Source organism: Cyprinodon variegatus, unplaced genomic scaffold (genome assembly GCF_000732505.1).
Source record: "Cyprinodon variegatus isolate N-32 unplaced genomic scaffold, C_variegatus-1.0 Scaffold261, whole genome shotgun sequence".
Classification (NCBI taxonomy): domain Eukaryota; kingdom Metazoa; phylum Chordata; class Actinopteri; order Cyprinodontiformes; family Cyprinodontidae; genus Cyprinodon; species Cyprinodon variegatus.
This window is the reverse complement of record NW_015150714.1, coordinates 356516-373693: the sequence shown is the minus strand read 5'-3', so window position 1 is coordinate 373693 and position 17178 is coordinate 356516. Positions and strand designations below refer to the sequence as shown.

The following is a 17178-nucleotide window of genomic DNA, read 5'->3' as shown; positions in this document are numbered from 1 at the left end:
AACTGCAATTCAGATAAAGCCGTTTAGAGTATTAGAAACAATCTGGGCAAAGGGTAGGAGATTAAAGATGAAAATTAGAAAAGGTTTATAACGAGATCTTTTATTCAGCTAAATCCATTTACTCTACCTTCAAAACGACACCATGTTTACATTAAGCACTATGTTCGTCTACGATTCCGTCAATAAGTACTAGTAAATATAGCAACACATACTTATGATTTGTAAGGCGAGTGAAATGCTATTCGGTTACTAGATGTTTATATTTTATTTCCTCAAGGGTTTGCGGTTATGCGGCGCTCGGTTTTCTTCCAACAGGGACACTATCTTAGTGCTTGTGTTCCATATTGTGACAAAAATTAGTCTTTCAAAAAGGCAGAGATACAAAAGGATGTGTATGATGTTAAATAGAATAAAATAAAAATATTCCAGTGGAACTCTAAGTGAGTTAAGATATCAACAACAGATTATGTTTAGTTTATATCTTATGTCAACAATCCTCTTTGGTTTTATGCAATGTGTGAATACTGTCTTGGTTGTCGTTATAATCACCAATTTCTTTTATGTCTCCAATCCAGCATAGAGATGAGGTGTTTAATGAAATAAATGTATTGAAGTTTCTTTTTTTTTTCTTTCCAGGAGGCAAAATTGTGTCCTCCAAACCTTTTGCACCTTTAAATTTTCGAATCAACAGTCGAAACTTGAGCGGTAAGATTTCTACACAAACCCTTAATTTGTTATGTAATAATTGTTTCCTGTTTTTGGCTGACGCTGTTCCTCTCTGTGCTGCAGATATTGGCACGATAATGCGCGTGGTGGAACTGTCTCCATTGAGGGGCTCGGTATCATGGACTGGAAAGCCTGTTTCCTACTATCTTCATACCATAGACCGCACCATAGTAAGCATGGGATTTGTAATTGCAGTGCAGAGAAGTAGAAGTTGAACCCTTACCACTAAAGCAGTAAATAATACATTAAAAGCCAAGATGAACTGAAGCCAGTAAAGAGCCTGTCGTTAAAAAAAAAAACTTGTCATGATTTAGTTAGAATAAAAAAGGCATGGGAATGCAATGGTTTTCAGGCACAATTTCTGATTAGAAAGCTCTTTTTTGGCCATTTCAGCAACTTCAGAAGACTTGATAAGGGTTAGGAAAAAGCTGTTTTTGTAGGCTTATAACTGGGTTACTTGGCTTTAGTTGTGATTCAGGTCTTGCCTTTTTTAAAGCTTATAGAAACACTGCTAGAAACATCTATATCGTGTTGAATATTACCTATGTAATTAAAGACAGCATATTCATCCAGTATCAACATTTTCCCTCTGTTTCAGCTTGAAAACTATTTTGCCAGTCTAAAAAATCCTAAACTCAGGGTAAGTTATTCTCTACTTTCTAGGTGTGTTGGTTTTGTCTCTGTATTTTTGTATAAAACTGTTAAACCTTTGGGTTTTATGTTAGGAGGAGCAAGAGGCAGCTAGACGTCGTCAACAAAAGGACACAAAGGACAGCAAAAGCAATAACACCACCCCTACCAAAACCAAGGAGCAAAACAAGGTGAGCCATGTGCAGGAGACCCACTATATTGTCCAAATGTTTTCACTCAGCCACCTGTGCATTAAATAAAGCAAGGGGTCAGCTCCATTTCTGATGAGTTCATAGCTGCAGATTTGAAACCTTAAAGTTTCCTTAAGATCAAGTCAACAATTTTGCAGCCAGTCTTTTAAGAAAGTGGTTTGTATGGAGGAGTGGCTGCATTTAAGCTGCAGCTACAGTTTACTTTACAATCAGAGACAGTAAACAAGGTCTACTTTCTAACATTAGTATGCAATGTCATAAAAACACATTAATGCAACTCCAAACTATGTGAGAAGTTAAAGCTGTGAAAGTAGCCCACGTCATTGCTTATACTCAACTATATAGAATGTATATCAAGGCAGGTTGGCAATGCAGTAAATTTAAATCAACAAGTCTCCTTCTCTATAAACACTTTCTTGTGTAAATCTTGAGCTAGTGTAGCGAACATAACATGAATCTTTGTCTTTACACAGCAGCAGGACTCTTGTGGTGAGGAAGAGCGTCCTAGCTTGGTGACCGTGGTCAAAGCCACTCCTAAGCCCAGGAGAAACCGGCTGTTAGCCAAAGGTCGCAAGCTAAACAATAAGAAACGTGGTCGACCCAAGAAAGCCACCCCTGCTGTGGAGAAGAATAAGAAAAATCAGAGCGCATTAGATCTGCTGCATGCAAAGACTCTTTCTGCAGCGCCACCTCAGGGTCAGTAGACTCACACTTTTTCAGCGCATGATGAATGCTTTTAAGCAGAAAAAAATACATAAGCTGTAATGAGATATAAAAATGTAAATGTTCTTGTTTATAGATGCATATCGGTCGCCTCAGAGCCCCTTTTACCAGCTACCTCCTAAGGTCCAGCACTATAATCCCAGTCAGCTGCTGCTGAGCCCAACTCCTCCGGGTCTGCAACAACTACTTGGTAAGCTAACTCCAGACAGAAACACAATGGTTCATACATTAGACGGGAATTTATCATCTAGATTTATGATAATAATTAATATAGATACATATAAAGACGTCTTTACAAAACTTAATTTCAATCTTCAGATTTCCAGTATGAATAGTTAGAATATATGAGCTTAAATCTCTTTATTAACCATAAAAAGTTGAACTTTTTCACCTTGTTATAACTAAAGTTTCAATCATCCACACTGATTTTATTGTTTAAGTCATATTTATCAAACTCCAGGCAATGTATTTGTCCTCCAGGTGCCAATAATGCATACCTTTTTTATTTTTAATTGCATTAAAGAGAATAGTGGCTCATGAAATATTGGTATTCATTATTAAAAGGGTGCAAAGTGGCTAAAGTCGATAAAGAAAAGTAAGGTTATAAAACCAGAACATTGGTCTTAGTAAATAAGAAATTTTTCCAGTGATAAAGTTGTAAGAAGTTTAAAGAATTGATATTACTGAAAGGACCTGTTATAAAAACGTTATATCGGGTCCTTTATATCACTCCCTTTCTTGTTCCTTTTTTTGAGAATAGATCAAGTATCTACGCTATTTTAAAACACTACTATTAGCCACTATAAAAAAAACAACAATTTGCCTTAAAAACAAGGATGAGTAGTTGTAAATCATGTGTGAATTTCCTAAACCAAATAAAAAGATAAAATAACTCTTTAATCTTTTTTTCCTATCTCCATTGTCCAGATAACATCAAAGTCCAGTACCTCCAGTTTATGGCTCATATGAAGACCCCTCAGTACCGCTCCAATATACAGCAGCTTCTAGAGCAGGAGAAGGTGATTGGACATGTTCTGCATGTTTTCATTGCTGTCAACATTAACTACTACAGTAATGGTTTAGATGTCAGTGTTTCTTTGGAACTCAGTCTTGGTTCTACCTTGCTCTCTTCCTCCAGAATAAACACAGGGATTTATCAGGACAGGCGGAGCAGCTTCATTTGGTCTGTCAGTCTCACAAGGACAAGATTAAACAACTCTTTCAAACCAAACTGGACGAGGTGAGAAGATATTTGAAATGTTGTTTCTCCACAAAAATTGGTATAATAGGGAGATCTCTTTGATCCATCATCTTTAGGAAGAAAACTTGAAAATAATGGAAAACTCTGTGATTAAATATGTGATCTGTTTGTGAACAGCTTGGAGTTAAAGCCCTGACAGTGGAGGACCTCATCCAGGCTCAGAAGGAGATATCAGCCCACAACCGTCAGCTGAAGGAGCAGACTAAGCAGCTGGAGAGAGACATGGCTTTACTGAGGGACCACAGCCTGCTTCTGGTGAGACCCTGTTCTAGTTGTTTGAACTTCCAAAACTTTTTAGACGATCAATTTTCACTCTGTGTAATTAGAGGAGCTGATTGTCTTTGCCAGAGGAAAAAATAAAGAATCTACTGCTAACTGATTTTGCTTGTTTTTAGCTGAAGTCCCGATGTGAGGAGCTGAAATTGGATTGGGGATCTTTGTGCTTGGAGAGTTTGTTAAAGGAGAAGCAGGCTCTGCGCCGGCAGATTTCTGAGAAACAGAAGCACTGCTTGGAGTTGCAGGTACACACCACACCTCAATATGGGAGTTATTTTCATCTGCCTGTTTAATTAAAATGTATTTATTCGTAAATCCATGTTCATGTGACCAGGCATTCATAAAAAAAAAATTACTCTTCAAGGCTACAAAATTGATTTTATATAAAATGAGCAAATCAAAGCTCAAAAGATAACCAGTTTAATTTTAAAAAATGTCAGAACTTTTTCAAACTCATTGAACTAAAACAAACCTCTTAAGACCTGGTATTACTACACATTTGTTGCTAATCACTGAATATATTTCATTTAAGCATTTAAATTCTCACTTTAAAATAAAAAAAATGTTAAAATAAAGTTTCTTCAAAAAGAATCCACATAAACATCCCACCGGTTTTTACCTGAGCTGTGGTTCTTATCTGTATCTGCTGTTGATGAACGCCTGTTTTCCTTTGTAATGCTTCCCTCTGCTGTCCGTTTACAGATCAGCATTGTGGAGCTGGAAAAAAGTCAGAGGCAACAGGAACTGCTTCAGCTCAAATCCTACAGCTCTCGTGATAGCTCCCCCTATAGGAAGAGTCTGGAGCCGCGCAGTTCTGCAGATATGGACTCATCCAAGCTCAGCATGTCCTCGGCCCCAGCACTAAATGGCATTAGCCCAGAGCTCTCAGTCAATGGGACCAGCTCGCCATGTTTTGACCGGGTTAACACAAAAGTGGAACTTTCTCGCTACCTTCCCATTTCTCCAGACCACGAGATGGGGGCCAGCACCCCAGAGGCTCGACAGAGGCAGCAGAACTCTTCCCAACCAGACTACACTCGCTTATCTCCTGCCAAGATTGCCTTACGGAGGCACCTTAACCAAGACCCCAATGCCTCTGCTCACCTGAGGGGATCGGGTTTAATGATGAACAGGTGGGCTTCTCCTAGAAGGCTATATGAAAGATGATGGCCAGTTTCTAAAGTCTTCTTTGTTTGTTTTTTGTTTTTTTGTTTGTTTTGTTTTGTTTTGCTTGTCTTTTTTTTTTTTTTTTTTTTTTGTTTCTTTGTTTTTTTTTTTATGTTTCTTTTGTTTTGTATTTTTGTTTGTTTTTTTAGGGAACTTGGAGGTGTGAATTCCCCTCATGGAGCCAAGCAGAACTGTCCCTCTCCTGGTGCATCTGATGTTCAGTGTAATGGAAAAATCTCTGACAGGGTAATCACTGATTTTTTTTTTTTTTTCCCCCCTTTCAGTTTATCTGACTGATAATTTATTTGATGCTTTTCAGTATTGACACATTTCTCTCATTGGTGCAGGATTTATCCAAATATGAATTGATTCCTTGATAGTATAATAAAGTCTCAGTTAAATGTAAATCTCATGTTACCTCTAGTGTCTGATCAAATAAGTGAGATGTCCTCTAGACTTTGTCACAATCGATCATTAAAGGAAGAGGACAGGGAACAGGCCTATATCCAACCTATACCTCTTTATCCAAACACAGCCTGAAAACATATTTAACTCTTGGAGCAGAAAATGTTTGTCTCACTTGTAAATGATGCCATCTCATTAAAGCATTAGAGCTTTGGCTTCATTTTTAGGTGGCTAAAGCTAAAGGAAATACCTTGATACAATTTTCGTTTTTAAGCCACTCTTTTTGTCAAGAAGAAAAATTCAGATCACTTTGTCTATAGAAATATTACTAGTCAGAAACGGACTTTAGTGGATGAAAATAAATCTATCGTGTTGGTTTTTATCCAGGGCGGTAAGGAGAAGAGTCAATCTGTTCAGGGTGACAGCATCACCAGCCTTCCAATCAGCATCCCTCTGAGCACAGTCCATCCCAGTAAATTACCAGTCAGCATCCCACTAGCCAGCGTGGTGCTGCCCAGTCGTGCTGAGAGACATGTGAGTTTACTCATTCCTAAATTACAGTATCTTGACAGCCTCACCTGCTCTAACTATGTGTTATTGCTGTGTTGTCAGTCATTATAATTGTGTGGTAAATAGAAGAGTTAAATTGCTGCCGTTTCTTTTTTCACTTTGTTTTGTAAAGCAGGATTTTTAATAGTAATCTTTGATTTTATTTGCACTGATCATGCAAATAGAAACACTCTAATCTGGTTTTACATTATATGAAAATGAGAATCCTTTGTTTGAATTATCTGTGTTTTATTTCACTTCATCATAAATGTTCTTCTTTTATAATTTCAGAGAAATACTCCCAGCCCCGTGTCTCAATCGGGTTTGACCAACGGTAAGGAGGATTCAATACTTTTTTTTTTCAGTTTTTTTTTTTATTTTTTTAATGCGAGTCAGTGTACTTGTCTGTTGTTTAAAAAAAAATAATAATAATTTTACTAAGACGGTTCTGAGATGGTGTCCTGTGACAGCATGGCTTCTTTTTCTAACCAGAAGAATCTGGTACTAAAGGACTTCAGAGGTACTGTAGAGAAATGACCAGTACCAGATGAAGTCCAGCTGTCTGTCTTGCAGTCTGAATGGAGTTAACCTGTAGAAAGGTTTCTGCCAAGTCTTACTATAAATCTTTTATGGATGTCCCAATACAGCTTTCATGTCGGATACGTTACCAATATGGCAGCTTTAAGTACCAATCGTTATTGATATTGACACGATACCAGGATTAATCATACAGCCTTTCATTAAATTATTTTATTGTGTGGGACAAAAAAAAGTGTTAGACAACTGACCCATTTCTTTCAATTTTAATCTTGGTCTTAAAAGCATCATCCGTCTTAATGAATTGTGATTTGAAATTTCTAGGCTGAGAACCTCCATTATTTTCTGTCTATAAGGGCAATAGTCATCTAGTTTGAGGTCCTGTTTTTAAATTTAATGGCTAATAAAAATTATTTTTTCCAGTTTTATGTAATTTCCCATTTATGCATCTGGATATTGTTTTAATTTCCCTTTTCAAAAAGCCTGCATATAATTTTTTAACCCAGAATTACAGAGATAATCAGAATAGATCTACATCTGAATCCACAGCTCAGATCTCAGAGTAAACCTTCAGTCAGTATAGGCCATTAAAAGGCTGGTTGGTTTATCGCTGATCATGCAAGGAATTCATAGGTTCTCTAAAGGCAAATTTATACTTCTGACGCATAGCCTCTGCAACCGTCAAATCTGTTTCTGTGTGCGACCACGCCCCATGCGCAGAGGTTCTGCAACCATCGTCACACACCTCAAAAAATATCCTGACTACACGTAGGACGGTTGCAAACCCGCGCAGACCTCAAGTGGAAGTGCGCAGACAAAAAGCAGCTCTGATTGTCATGTCGTGTTTGGTCGTCATTCTCGATTTGGTGCCGGGGCACGCCATTTAAAAAAAAAAAACAAGTAACGATGAACAACTACGACGAAGGATTAATCGAGGAGGCTTCGTAAGTAGAACCACTTGTACGACAAATTATATAAATAAATATATCGTCTTCGATGTCTAGCAACTCTAGATCAATCTCAGTGACATCTTGCAGATGCAGCATTGTTGTTTTGGAAGATAAACACTCCCGTCGGCGCAGCTGAAGTTCTCGCGACTTCTTGAATAGGCTTCCACTTGCGGTTTGGCAGTAAACTGCTGTGCGTCCCTAGAAATTCCAGACCAACGGTGCAGAAGCATACCAGCAAAACTGGTTCACCACCAGACCCAAGCTAAACTTGATGTGTGCCGTTGCAGAAGTATAATCTGCCCTTAACTCGGATCATTTCTGCTCCTTAAACATTTTAAACCCTGTTTTAAATTGCGTCTGACACCTACTGTGCTTCTTTTGTCGAAAACTCATTTACAGGCTTGAACTTGTTACCTTTTTATATACATTTAAAAAGTGTTGTCAAATAATTTTTGTTTTTCCTTATCTTTAACCTCGACTTTAAACTGCTGCATCTCTCCAGGATATTCATGTAGCTCAGGCCTGATGAATGGAGGTCCACACCATGAGGACCACAATGGTGCTTCTTTATCACCTCTTCCACACAGCAACAGTCCTCTGACAGGACCAACGGGTCGAGGTGGCCCCATCCAGAGCCCCTCCTTGAGCACCGGAGGCGTGCTTCAGTATGCCGACGGACCGCCACGGATTCTCCCCGAAGATGGAGCGGACCGCCAAGGTGGGGATTCAGACACAGAGCTCCAAGAAAGGGAACTACGGATGAAGATTTTCTTCTCATCTTCCCCCTCTTCATCTTCGTGTTCCTCTTCATCAGGCAGTGGAAACTGTGCGACTGGAGCATCACGCCTCCATCATCATGCTGGCTCAGCCAAGCAGGGATATCACAGTAACCATGGAAACCACCACCACCAGTCTCCCAGCACGCAGCACGCACACACTCCCACACATACGTCATCCTCCCACAGCTTCAGCTCTCAGGAGCGGTGTAGGCGTTGGAGGAGGAAACGCAGCTCCACAGGGGCAGCGGCGTCCAGCACCTCCCCGAAGAGACGCTCGTTCTCTGGGGTCGGCTCCAACAGTCACTCCTCTGGATCGCCTCTCAACATCAACTCCATGGTGGGTCACTGTGACAGAAGGAACGTTGAGCTGTCATCCTTATCTTGTGAAGAGAAAATTAAAGCAGAAAGATTTTCAGATTAAGCGATAGTTAATCAGATTCGATTATTGTCTTTATAAGCTGTGAAAGTTTTTTTGGACTGAAGATAAATGTTCTGTTTAACCTCAACAGGTGAACAACATCAACCAGCCTCTGGAAATCTCCGCCATCTCTTCTCCAGAGGAGTCAAGCCGAAGCCCCCACGGTGCTGACCTGGACCAGCCCCCCATCTTAAAGAGAGAGCGCCCCCTGGAGTTCAATGGTAACGGTCGATACTCGACCACCCCCAGCTCTGATGACGAGGACTCAGGATATCCTCCGGACAGCTCCAGTTCCCGGTAATTTAGCAGCAAACACCGCCTGAACTCTGTGTGGTGCAGGACGACTTTTTCTTTCGTTTTCAGCTTTTGAAATATTGTGTAATTAAATTCTCTCATAAAAAAATACGTTTAAGTATATAAAACCTCAGAACCCGCCTGTTTTTAGAATTGTTTTTTTTTTTCTTTAATGCAAGCTGCGTCATTTGGCTCACAATAACTTTGTTCTTTCTAGCATCGAAAGGAAAATAGCCACTATATCATTGGATAGCAGAGATGGACATAGACTGGTTGATGGGGAACGAGGTAAGAGAAGAACACTCTACACTTTGGGAAATGTTTCAGTCTTTATTTTTGCCTCTTTTGGTGAAGAAATCCGTTGTCTTCTTTCTAAATAGGAAGGAAATCTGGCAGCAGCAGTGGCAACAGCACAGGCAGCGAGGCTTCCTCATCATCCTTTTGCTCAAACAGCAAGTGGAAATCGACCTTTTCACCCATATCAGACCCCAAGCAAAACAACTGTGACCTCAGTCAGGGGGGGTCCCCTTTCAGCAGTGGGGGGTCGAGCCGAAGCACAGACTCAGACTCGGACTACAAACAACAGAATGGGAGGAAAGGGGGCGACGGGGATTGCTCCAGCTACATGACCCCCAACCCTTTCCTCAGTCAGGAGACAGGAGCGTGGGTCGCCACTAATGGCTGCGGTGTCCAGGGAGGAACCGGTTCCGACCAGCGCCAGGTCCTCCAGAAGCAGAAGGGTCCACGTGACTGGGAGCTGAAGAACGGCAGCAGCATGGCCAGTCAGAACCTCTTCATCGCCGCCGCTGCCGCCAGCAGTGGTGGAGGCATTCTGAGTGGGAAGGTTGGAGGCAATCCCAACGCAGTGTCCTCAACCACTGGGCCATCTATGGGGCAGTACCTGAGCTCCCAGTTTCCACTCACAGGGACCACGGTCCTTCAGTCCTTGTTCGGGGCCCAGACGGGTGTCTCAACTGTGAACGGGACCTCCAGGCTTGTAAACGGACATCCTGCCCTGGGAAGCTTCTCCAGTGCAGGGTTGGCAGGTGGAGCAGCAGGAGGTGAGCATCACTGATAACGTAGGAGTTTGGTATCCAATATGGGAACAGTCAGAGTTACTGTAGGTCTAAGTCTTATTCAGTAGTCGGAGCGAGGCTAGGAAACAGGTGAGTGGAAACACAAGCTTGTTCTTTTGGTGTTTGAACCACAGACGCTCTTTGCTGCTTTGCTTCTGACGTGGATCGGCTGCCAACAGAAACACCTCTGGACAATGCTGTGAAGGAATTGATGCTTTAACAAAAAAAAAACAAAAAATGGAAACCTTGTTAACAAATTGACTTATTTCTCTGTCATTTCCTGGGGTGTTTGCGTTGTCTCAGAGTCTTTTCACCAGATTCTCTTCAGCCATTGTTTGGTTCCATTGCTGTCTCTGCAAGAATCACTGTCTGCTTTTTGTGTGATTGTCTCAGACTTGCTTGCCGCTTGTGCAGAACCCCGCTCAGTCGTTGCCTCTTTCTTTGTCCCCCTCTCCTGGCTCTCTCTCCGCTGCTGTCATCTGCTCTGTCTTCCTCTGCTCTCCACTCTCTCGCCCCCTCCCCCCCACTCGTCCGTTTCTGCTGTATAATTTGCAGGTATTTTTCACCATGTGGTTCCCTCAGCGTCCTCCCATCAGTTTGGGGTGACACTGTCCACCTCTGGAGGCCTCGGCTCCCTGCTCAGTCACTCCTCCTCTTCCTCTGCCTCCTCCCAATCCCAGCAGCGCACCATTCCTCCACCTGCCTCCACGCGCCTGACCTCTGTGTCCCCGTCTCTCTCGCTGTCCCAGGCCCAGCACAGCCGCACGCAGTCAGTCCTGCACAGCCCCTCTCTCTCGCTGCCCCCTCCACCACCCCTTCATAGTCTCTCCTCCTCCACTTTAGCCTCCACACACTCTGACATCTCATCGTGTTCTAAGTCTGACTCCCTCCACTCCTCGCGTCTCTCCCAGACTTCTCTCCATCACCAGAGAATACAGTTATCTCTCTCGCTTTCCCTCACCACCTCCTCCACCACTTCATCCTCTGTCCCCCCTGCTGCTTCTCCCTCCCCCTCCACCTCTTCGTCATCCCGACCATTCACAGTGCACCCCCCATCCAGGCTGCCCGTGCCTCCATTGGGCAGCAGCTCAGGCGGTGGCATGTGGAGGACTCAGGGCATGCATGGTCCACACACCAACTCCCAGATCCTCGGCCCCCGACCTAGATAGTGTTTGGGCCGAAGGGCAGTGGGGAGGAGGGGATGGGCGCGGGGGAATCAGAGAGTGGTTAGAGAAAGATAGGGGGAGAGAGAGAGAGACAGGATACCTGTTTTCCATGTTTTTCTACAAGCTGTTGTTCAAAATGAACAAGGTAAGAGGCCTGACGACTATTTTAGGTGTGTCTCATTTTACCTTGTTACTCATGGAAGTTTTACATCGCACAAGCAGTCACCCCCTTAGGCTTTTCCACATTGTGGCAGCAGGTTATGGACACACACATCAATGTATTTTAATGTTATTTTATGTGGTAGACAGAAAAAACTCAGTGCATGACTGAAATGTGAGGAAAATGATTCATGGTTCAAAACTGGATCTGATGTAAAGACCTGAAAAGGCTTAATGTGAAATTTGTTTTCTGCCCCCTTTTGACCCCAGAAAGCACCATTTTCTTCAACCATGCCTTCTGTTCTGTTGAGGTGTCTGTAGATGCTTTGCTCACCTCCACACTGCTCTTTCTGACCATCCTTCTTTACAATATGTAAAGATGCAGCTCAAGTTCTTGTGAGCTCCTTTCAATGCTCTCCTTCTACTCCCTGGACATAATGGCTGAATTCCCCATCAGACGTTCTCCAGATCTGCCTGGGATCCAGGCCTTCCCATACGTGGAGCAGCTTTTGAGGCCTGTGCTTTGGCACCCTTGATCTTAACCCTCCCATAGCTCAGATCTATGCAGACTAGCAGATTTTCTGCATCTTTTATAAAGTTCATCATTCATTTCTCTTTTAATCAGCTTCAATTGAACTCGATCAGTTATAAAACCGTCTTGTTCAGGTTTGTTCTGCTCCACAAGTCCTGCTTTTTTTACGCTCTCTCCCTCATTGTCACTTCTTGAATCTGCAACTCCTTCTGAGCTATCATGACCATCATGGCTTCTACACTTTTCAAACTCTCCATTCACTTGTTTCACACTCTAAATGACAAACTTGTGCATCTTTTTTCTATGACCTGACCCGTCCTCTGTGGTCATTGGTATACATTCCTGTCTGTTCACTGAGGTTCTTTAACACAGTTTTGAAGGCTGCTAGTTGTACTAGGTTTTATTTGCAGGTACAGGAGTGTTTATATAAATTGACTCTGGTTTGTTCCCCTCTAAGCTGTACACAACTTTATGTTGATTTAACACATAAAACTGCATTTAAGTGTGTTTATAATTGGACAAAATGAAGAGTTAAACCGGTCCAAACTCTTCCAAAGCACAAAGGCTGCTTTGTTGTTGCTAATGAATGTTTCTGCTCCAAGTGACTGACTGTATTATTTTCTGTCTGTGACTGTTTCAGGTAATTGATGAGAACTACCTCAACAAGAAATAAACTATGCAAATGTCCAGGTGTGGACCAAGGCACACTCCTCTTTCACTGGTGCTTCAAACCGTCTGCACTACCCAACCGCCTCCAAGACCGGCTTTCCACTGGGACATCTGGGACTCTCACACTAAGGACCACTGTGGTCACCTGGAGCATCTGTTTTTAAAAGTCATGTTTATGTTTGATGTATCAAATGTCTGTGTGAAGATTTATAATCTGGACTTCAGGCCCAAGGAAAATAAATGATTGAATCAGTGTCAGCTCAAATCGGATTGTGGTGGTTAAGTGGAATTACATCCTGGAGCGTCCATCTTGTGAATCCTATCAGGTGCTCCACTCCTCCCAAAGCTTCCCTTCATGTGTGTTTGAATACTGAAACACAGAGAATCAGATATTCAAACAGCTCTCAGATATTTTGCAGCTTTTCCTCACAGCATGCTTGTTCACCTAACCATGTTTCCTTCCCTCTTGAGCATGATGAGGATCTCTTGTCTGACGTCACACTGGAATTAGGATAAAGATGTCCCAGTCTCAGTGGGTTCTTTTGCACCACATTATTTTATTTTATTTTTTTAAATACCAAAAAGATCATTTGAGTTCCCTTTCCATTAGGTGGGAATTAAACTTCAATTTGATTTGAATTACAGTTTGATCTAATATCAAGTATTCAGCAGTATCACTTAAAATCTCTTTAGTTATGCTTTTTTTCAGTGTTTGAAAATTAGTGGGAACATCTGCTAATCTTAAAACATCATTGTTATTTTTAGACCATTTGGTGAAGAAGACTTTACCAGCAGCGTGTGTTTTAATCTAAAAAGATGAACTTATATTCACTAACTATGGCTTATTTTAGTGGAGGTTTAAGGACTGGCTTAGGATCGGGTGTAGAGATTTATTGGAGTCGGTTAGTTTGGGTTTTCTGTTCTTGAGTCAGCTTGGTTAAGTCACACTACTACTTGGAAGGATTTCGTTTCTGCAACCAAGTTTTTAAACTGGTCTTAAGCTAAATTTTGCCCTATTTATATTTGCTGCACTTGGTGAATACAACCACGCACACATAACACAGAGGCAAACATGCAAAGCCTCGCACACTGGGTTAAAAAAACAAAGCAAAATTTACAGTAACCACAACAAAACTACTGGACTACCTTCACACCTTTGTTTGCTTGTCATTTTTTTTTTTTTTTTGGTAAACAATGTATGTACTGTGAATGTGATTCATTCTCCGACTGTATAGTTGTTGATAATTTAGAAGATTATTATTTATGCTGACCGTCTGTCCTTTTCCCTTGGTGTATGTTTCTCACTTTGAATTGTGTTGACAAGTAGAATGCAATGGTGTGTGTGTGTGTGTGTGTACTTGACTCACAGTCTGAAAACAATGGTGCTAAGTTTGGACTTTGCCTGAATTTATTTATTGTAAATTGAAATCAGAAAAAAAAAGAAAACAATTTCAATTCTTGGTGCTCTACACAGGGACATTCTTTAGGCCATTTTTGGCTTTTTTTTCTTCTCATATTTAATATACTGTTCCAGATTTTAGCCTAGTGTTCAACAGTAGACGCCGCCTAATGATGATAAAACTCTAGTAGCTGCCTCAGAGTTTGAGTAAATAGGTTTTGATGTTCTCCTAAAGAGGTTTTTTTCCACATATAGACTGCTTTTTCTCTCAGAAGTGAACTTCTTATCTCTCAGTGAATAAGAAACACTGTTTTTATATTGTTTTTTGTTTTAAGTCTCCCATCAAAGTTTTATAAAGTATGTATCTATTTACATTACGTCTATAAAAGTAAATAAATATATATGTATATAGCTATATATATGAAAGTGATTAGGGATGTTTGGTGCTCACATTCTGACCCTTATTTTCAGCCTGTTTAAACAGGAGGCTTGAAGCCAAGCTGAGCAAAGCAAAGCATTACCACCTCGGGACCTTAACACGGCAGCACCTGAAGCTTTGTGATGTAAGAAAAACAGGACTAGATACACAAACTGTGTTCCTATGTAAACACACGGCGGTGCTGTAGCTCAGACACACGTAGAACCCAGCACTAGAACTGTTCTCACTTAAATCAGGTGTTTTCAGCTCTATTTTTCTTTTGTTTTGGATCCGCACTCTGCAGAAAGAAAGAAAAAAATAAATGGTGCTTATGTTTCAATGCAACCCGGGTTCGGTTTTACAAACTAGATCTTAACTGGTGCATATAACGCCATGTCGGCGTCTTTTTCATGTTTTTTTTTTTTCTCCCCACACGCTATCTTCCTGACTAGGCCGAACTTTGTCAAGTGATCATGTTGTGTAACGGCTTACAGACATTCTGATGTAAAGTACTGTTTTGATGATCGAGAGCAGCAATGCCTCCTTTTAAACCTGCTAGAGGAAAATGCATTTAAGCTCAGTTATGTGTGGGTGCTGTATCTTTTTTCTCTCCCAACTCTTACTAGTGCATATCTAAGGGAAGATTAGACTAAAATGGAAAGCTTTACAGTCAAACCTCCTGTCCTGTGCACTCCTCATGTAAACAAACATTCTCCTCACCTGTGCGTGTTAAAACGAAGAGAAGAAAGTCATTTTCAGATGTAGTTAGATACTAGTCCATTTGTTACCAGCACTGAGAGATATTTTGTAATTATTGTTGATGCTGTTTGGATTATTTTTCTTTCCTATTCTTGGTGTTTGATACAATTACAGTTACATGTAATGCTTTTTATGGTGTATGCAGATTCCTGTCAGGTTTTATTACTACTATCCAGATGGACAGCACGGTGCTCTCCTTTACTTCAGATATAAAAATGCAGCTTTTGATAGATGCTACCCTTCTATTGTGCTGCAGGGTTTTATGGTTAGAACATGTTTAATCTGAGCTCGCTTTGTGGCTTTCCTGATGGTCCAAACTCTTGGATCTTTTCTTTTTGAGGTGATTTGGTGCATGCACTGCTGAGAAAGGTTTGTCTTATAAAAGGTTAAATGTGCTCATCACAGCTTTTAGTCAGATTTGTAGTTTTTTTGTGCTTTTTTTTTTTTTGGAGTGTTATTTGCAATTAAAGAATTTTTTTCAATATTCCTGGTACGTCTTTGGTAGATTTGTGAGTTTTTGCACTCTAGGCTGTTTACTTTAAATCCTGCCAAAGGTCTTAACTCAGGAAGCTTCCAACAGTTTTCTATAAACAGCTCATTTATAAATGTGGCATGATGGAGTCCCCCTTAGAAACTAAGCTCAGGACGAAGATAAACTCGGTGAGCATATTTTTTAAGCAAAAACCTGCCTGTGATGTCCTCAGACTGACTCCTAGCAGTGCATGCGCCGAGCTCCATGAGTCGCTATGATCTCAGGAAAGCCATGAAATTTGCTCCGACTTCTTTCATCTCACAAAATGCCTCTGTCTCGAGATGTGTCGGCCAAGAAAGAGGTGCGGCGTCCTCTGTCCGGATCCCTTTAACCGTCGGGGCTGGCAGTGGAGGACGGCTGCTACCTGAGTGGTTGGTGTGCGATCACCTGTGATTGGTGAAGCCAGGGCAGGTTTGAGGTGCAATAATGGCAAACCTACTTTCCAAAAGGCCCTGGGTTTTTCCTGAAACAATTGTTACTGTTTGATGTTGGTGCTTCTATCCTATGATGTTAACATGAGACAAATGGAATTAGTGTTTTGGGTTTTATTTCTGCCTCTTATGTTTATTAATAAAATGTTTCATATGATATTGGCATGTTTTGGTGTCCAGAGTATTTAATCCTGAATATATTTAAAGGTAGAGACGTGAAATTGTTCAATGAAGTGAAATATTGAATTAATATGTTCTAAATGAAGGTATAAGGAGGGTTTCTGCAAGCATTGGCTGACCCTTTTAAATGAAGAGCACCACAGCATAAAATAATTGGATTAATTAGATCTACATTAGAACTTAAAAACATCCTTTAGTGCTCTTTCACTGATGCTGCCAGCGTCCACGTCCTACAGTATCCATTAAGCTTCTTCTTTACTGGTGAAGTAATAAGAGTTCCATCTATATTCACATTAAGGAATGCACAAATCATATTTTAGATGTGCAGCATTGTTTTTGAGGTGAGAGATATGAAGGTAACTTTGAATTATAAGCAATTGTGCATTGATAATGTTGCAGAGAAAAATATAAGTTTTGTAATTTTCATTTTTCTGCTGTTTTTTTTACAATTCAAATAATTTAGTAAAAGTATCTAAATTGTTCTCTGAGTTACATAACCATATCTATTGTATTTATAGTTTTGCTTAGGGGTGTTGCCCTTAATTGTTTTTTGTCCTACCTATCCAATTGGAGTTTCTATTTAAAACTGGAGAACTTTGTTTCCTCTCTTCTATCTTTCTATCTCCTGATTGCACAGAATAAAACAACTTACACTTGGCCTCAATGACAAAGCATGGCTATCTTAACTTCTTAGTCTAAATTTGAACAAGACAGAAGTTATTTGGGGGAAGGGGCTCTTTCACCAAATGTAGATCTTGGTTCACGGTCAGTTTAACTCAGGTTCTCCGCCACAAACTCTGGTTATTAGTCTATTTTAATCTTATTTATTCTTAACTTTATTCTTAACACTTTGGCTACAACTGCAGTTATTAAGCGTGCTATAGATCGGTTGATTACACTAGATCCTAACAGAAACAATTCACAAATACT

General features: G+C 40.8%; 1 protein-coding gene across 4 annotated transcripts in view; it reads left to right on the top strand.

Annotated features, from left to right (window-relative positions):
• The window catches only part of dot1l (DOT1-like histone H3K79 methyltransferase), a 30610-nt gene extending 14377 nt beyond the window's left edge, over positions 1-16233 (top strand). The window contains exons 10-30 of one of the 4 annotated variants that reach the window (XM_015382642.1): positions 637-705; positions 790-896; positions 1325-1366; positions 1452-1547; positions 2042-2264; positions 2368-2481; positions 3219-3310; positions 3430-3531; positions 3670-3807; positions 3948-4073; positions 4531-4961; positions 5145-5241; positions 5788-5934; positions 6241-6283; positions 7939-8154; positions 8251-8552; positions 8725-8930; positions 9145-9215; positions 9308-9988; positions 10559-11314; positions 12501-16233. In XM_015382642.1, coding sequence (XP_015238128.1) covers positions 637-705; positions 790-896; positions 1325-1366; positions 1452-1547; positions 2042-2264; positions 2368-2481; positions 3219-3310; positions 3430-3531; positions 3670-3807; positions 3948-4073; positions 4531-4961; positions 5145-5241; positions 5788-5934; positions 6241-6283; positions 7939-8154; positions 8251-8552; positions 8725-8930; positions 9145-9215; positions 9308-9988; positions 10559-11172 — 3917 coding nt within the window. In that variant the 3' untranslated portion in view covers positions 11173-11314; positions 12501-16233. Of the gene's footprint in view, positions 1-636; positions 706-789; positions 897-1324; positions 1367-1451; positions 1548-2041; positions 2265-2367; positions 2482-3218; positions 3311-3429; positions 3532-3669; positions 3808-3947; positions 4074-4530; positions 4962-5144; positions 5242-5787; positions 5935-6240; positions 6284-7938; positions 8553-8724; positions 8931-9144; positions 9216-9307; positions 9989-10558; positions 11315-12500 lie in introns of all 4 variants that reach the window. The other 3 variants (XM_015382641.1, XM_015382640.1, XM_015382643.1) reach the window with 3 other exon arrangements.
• Positions 16234-17178: the final 945 nt, after the last annotated feature.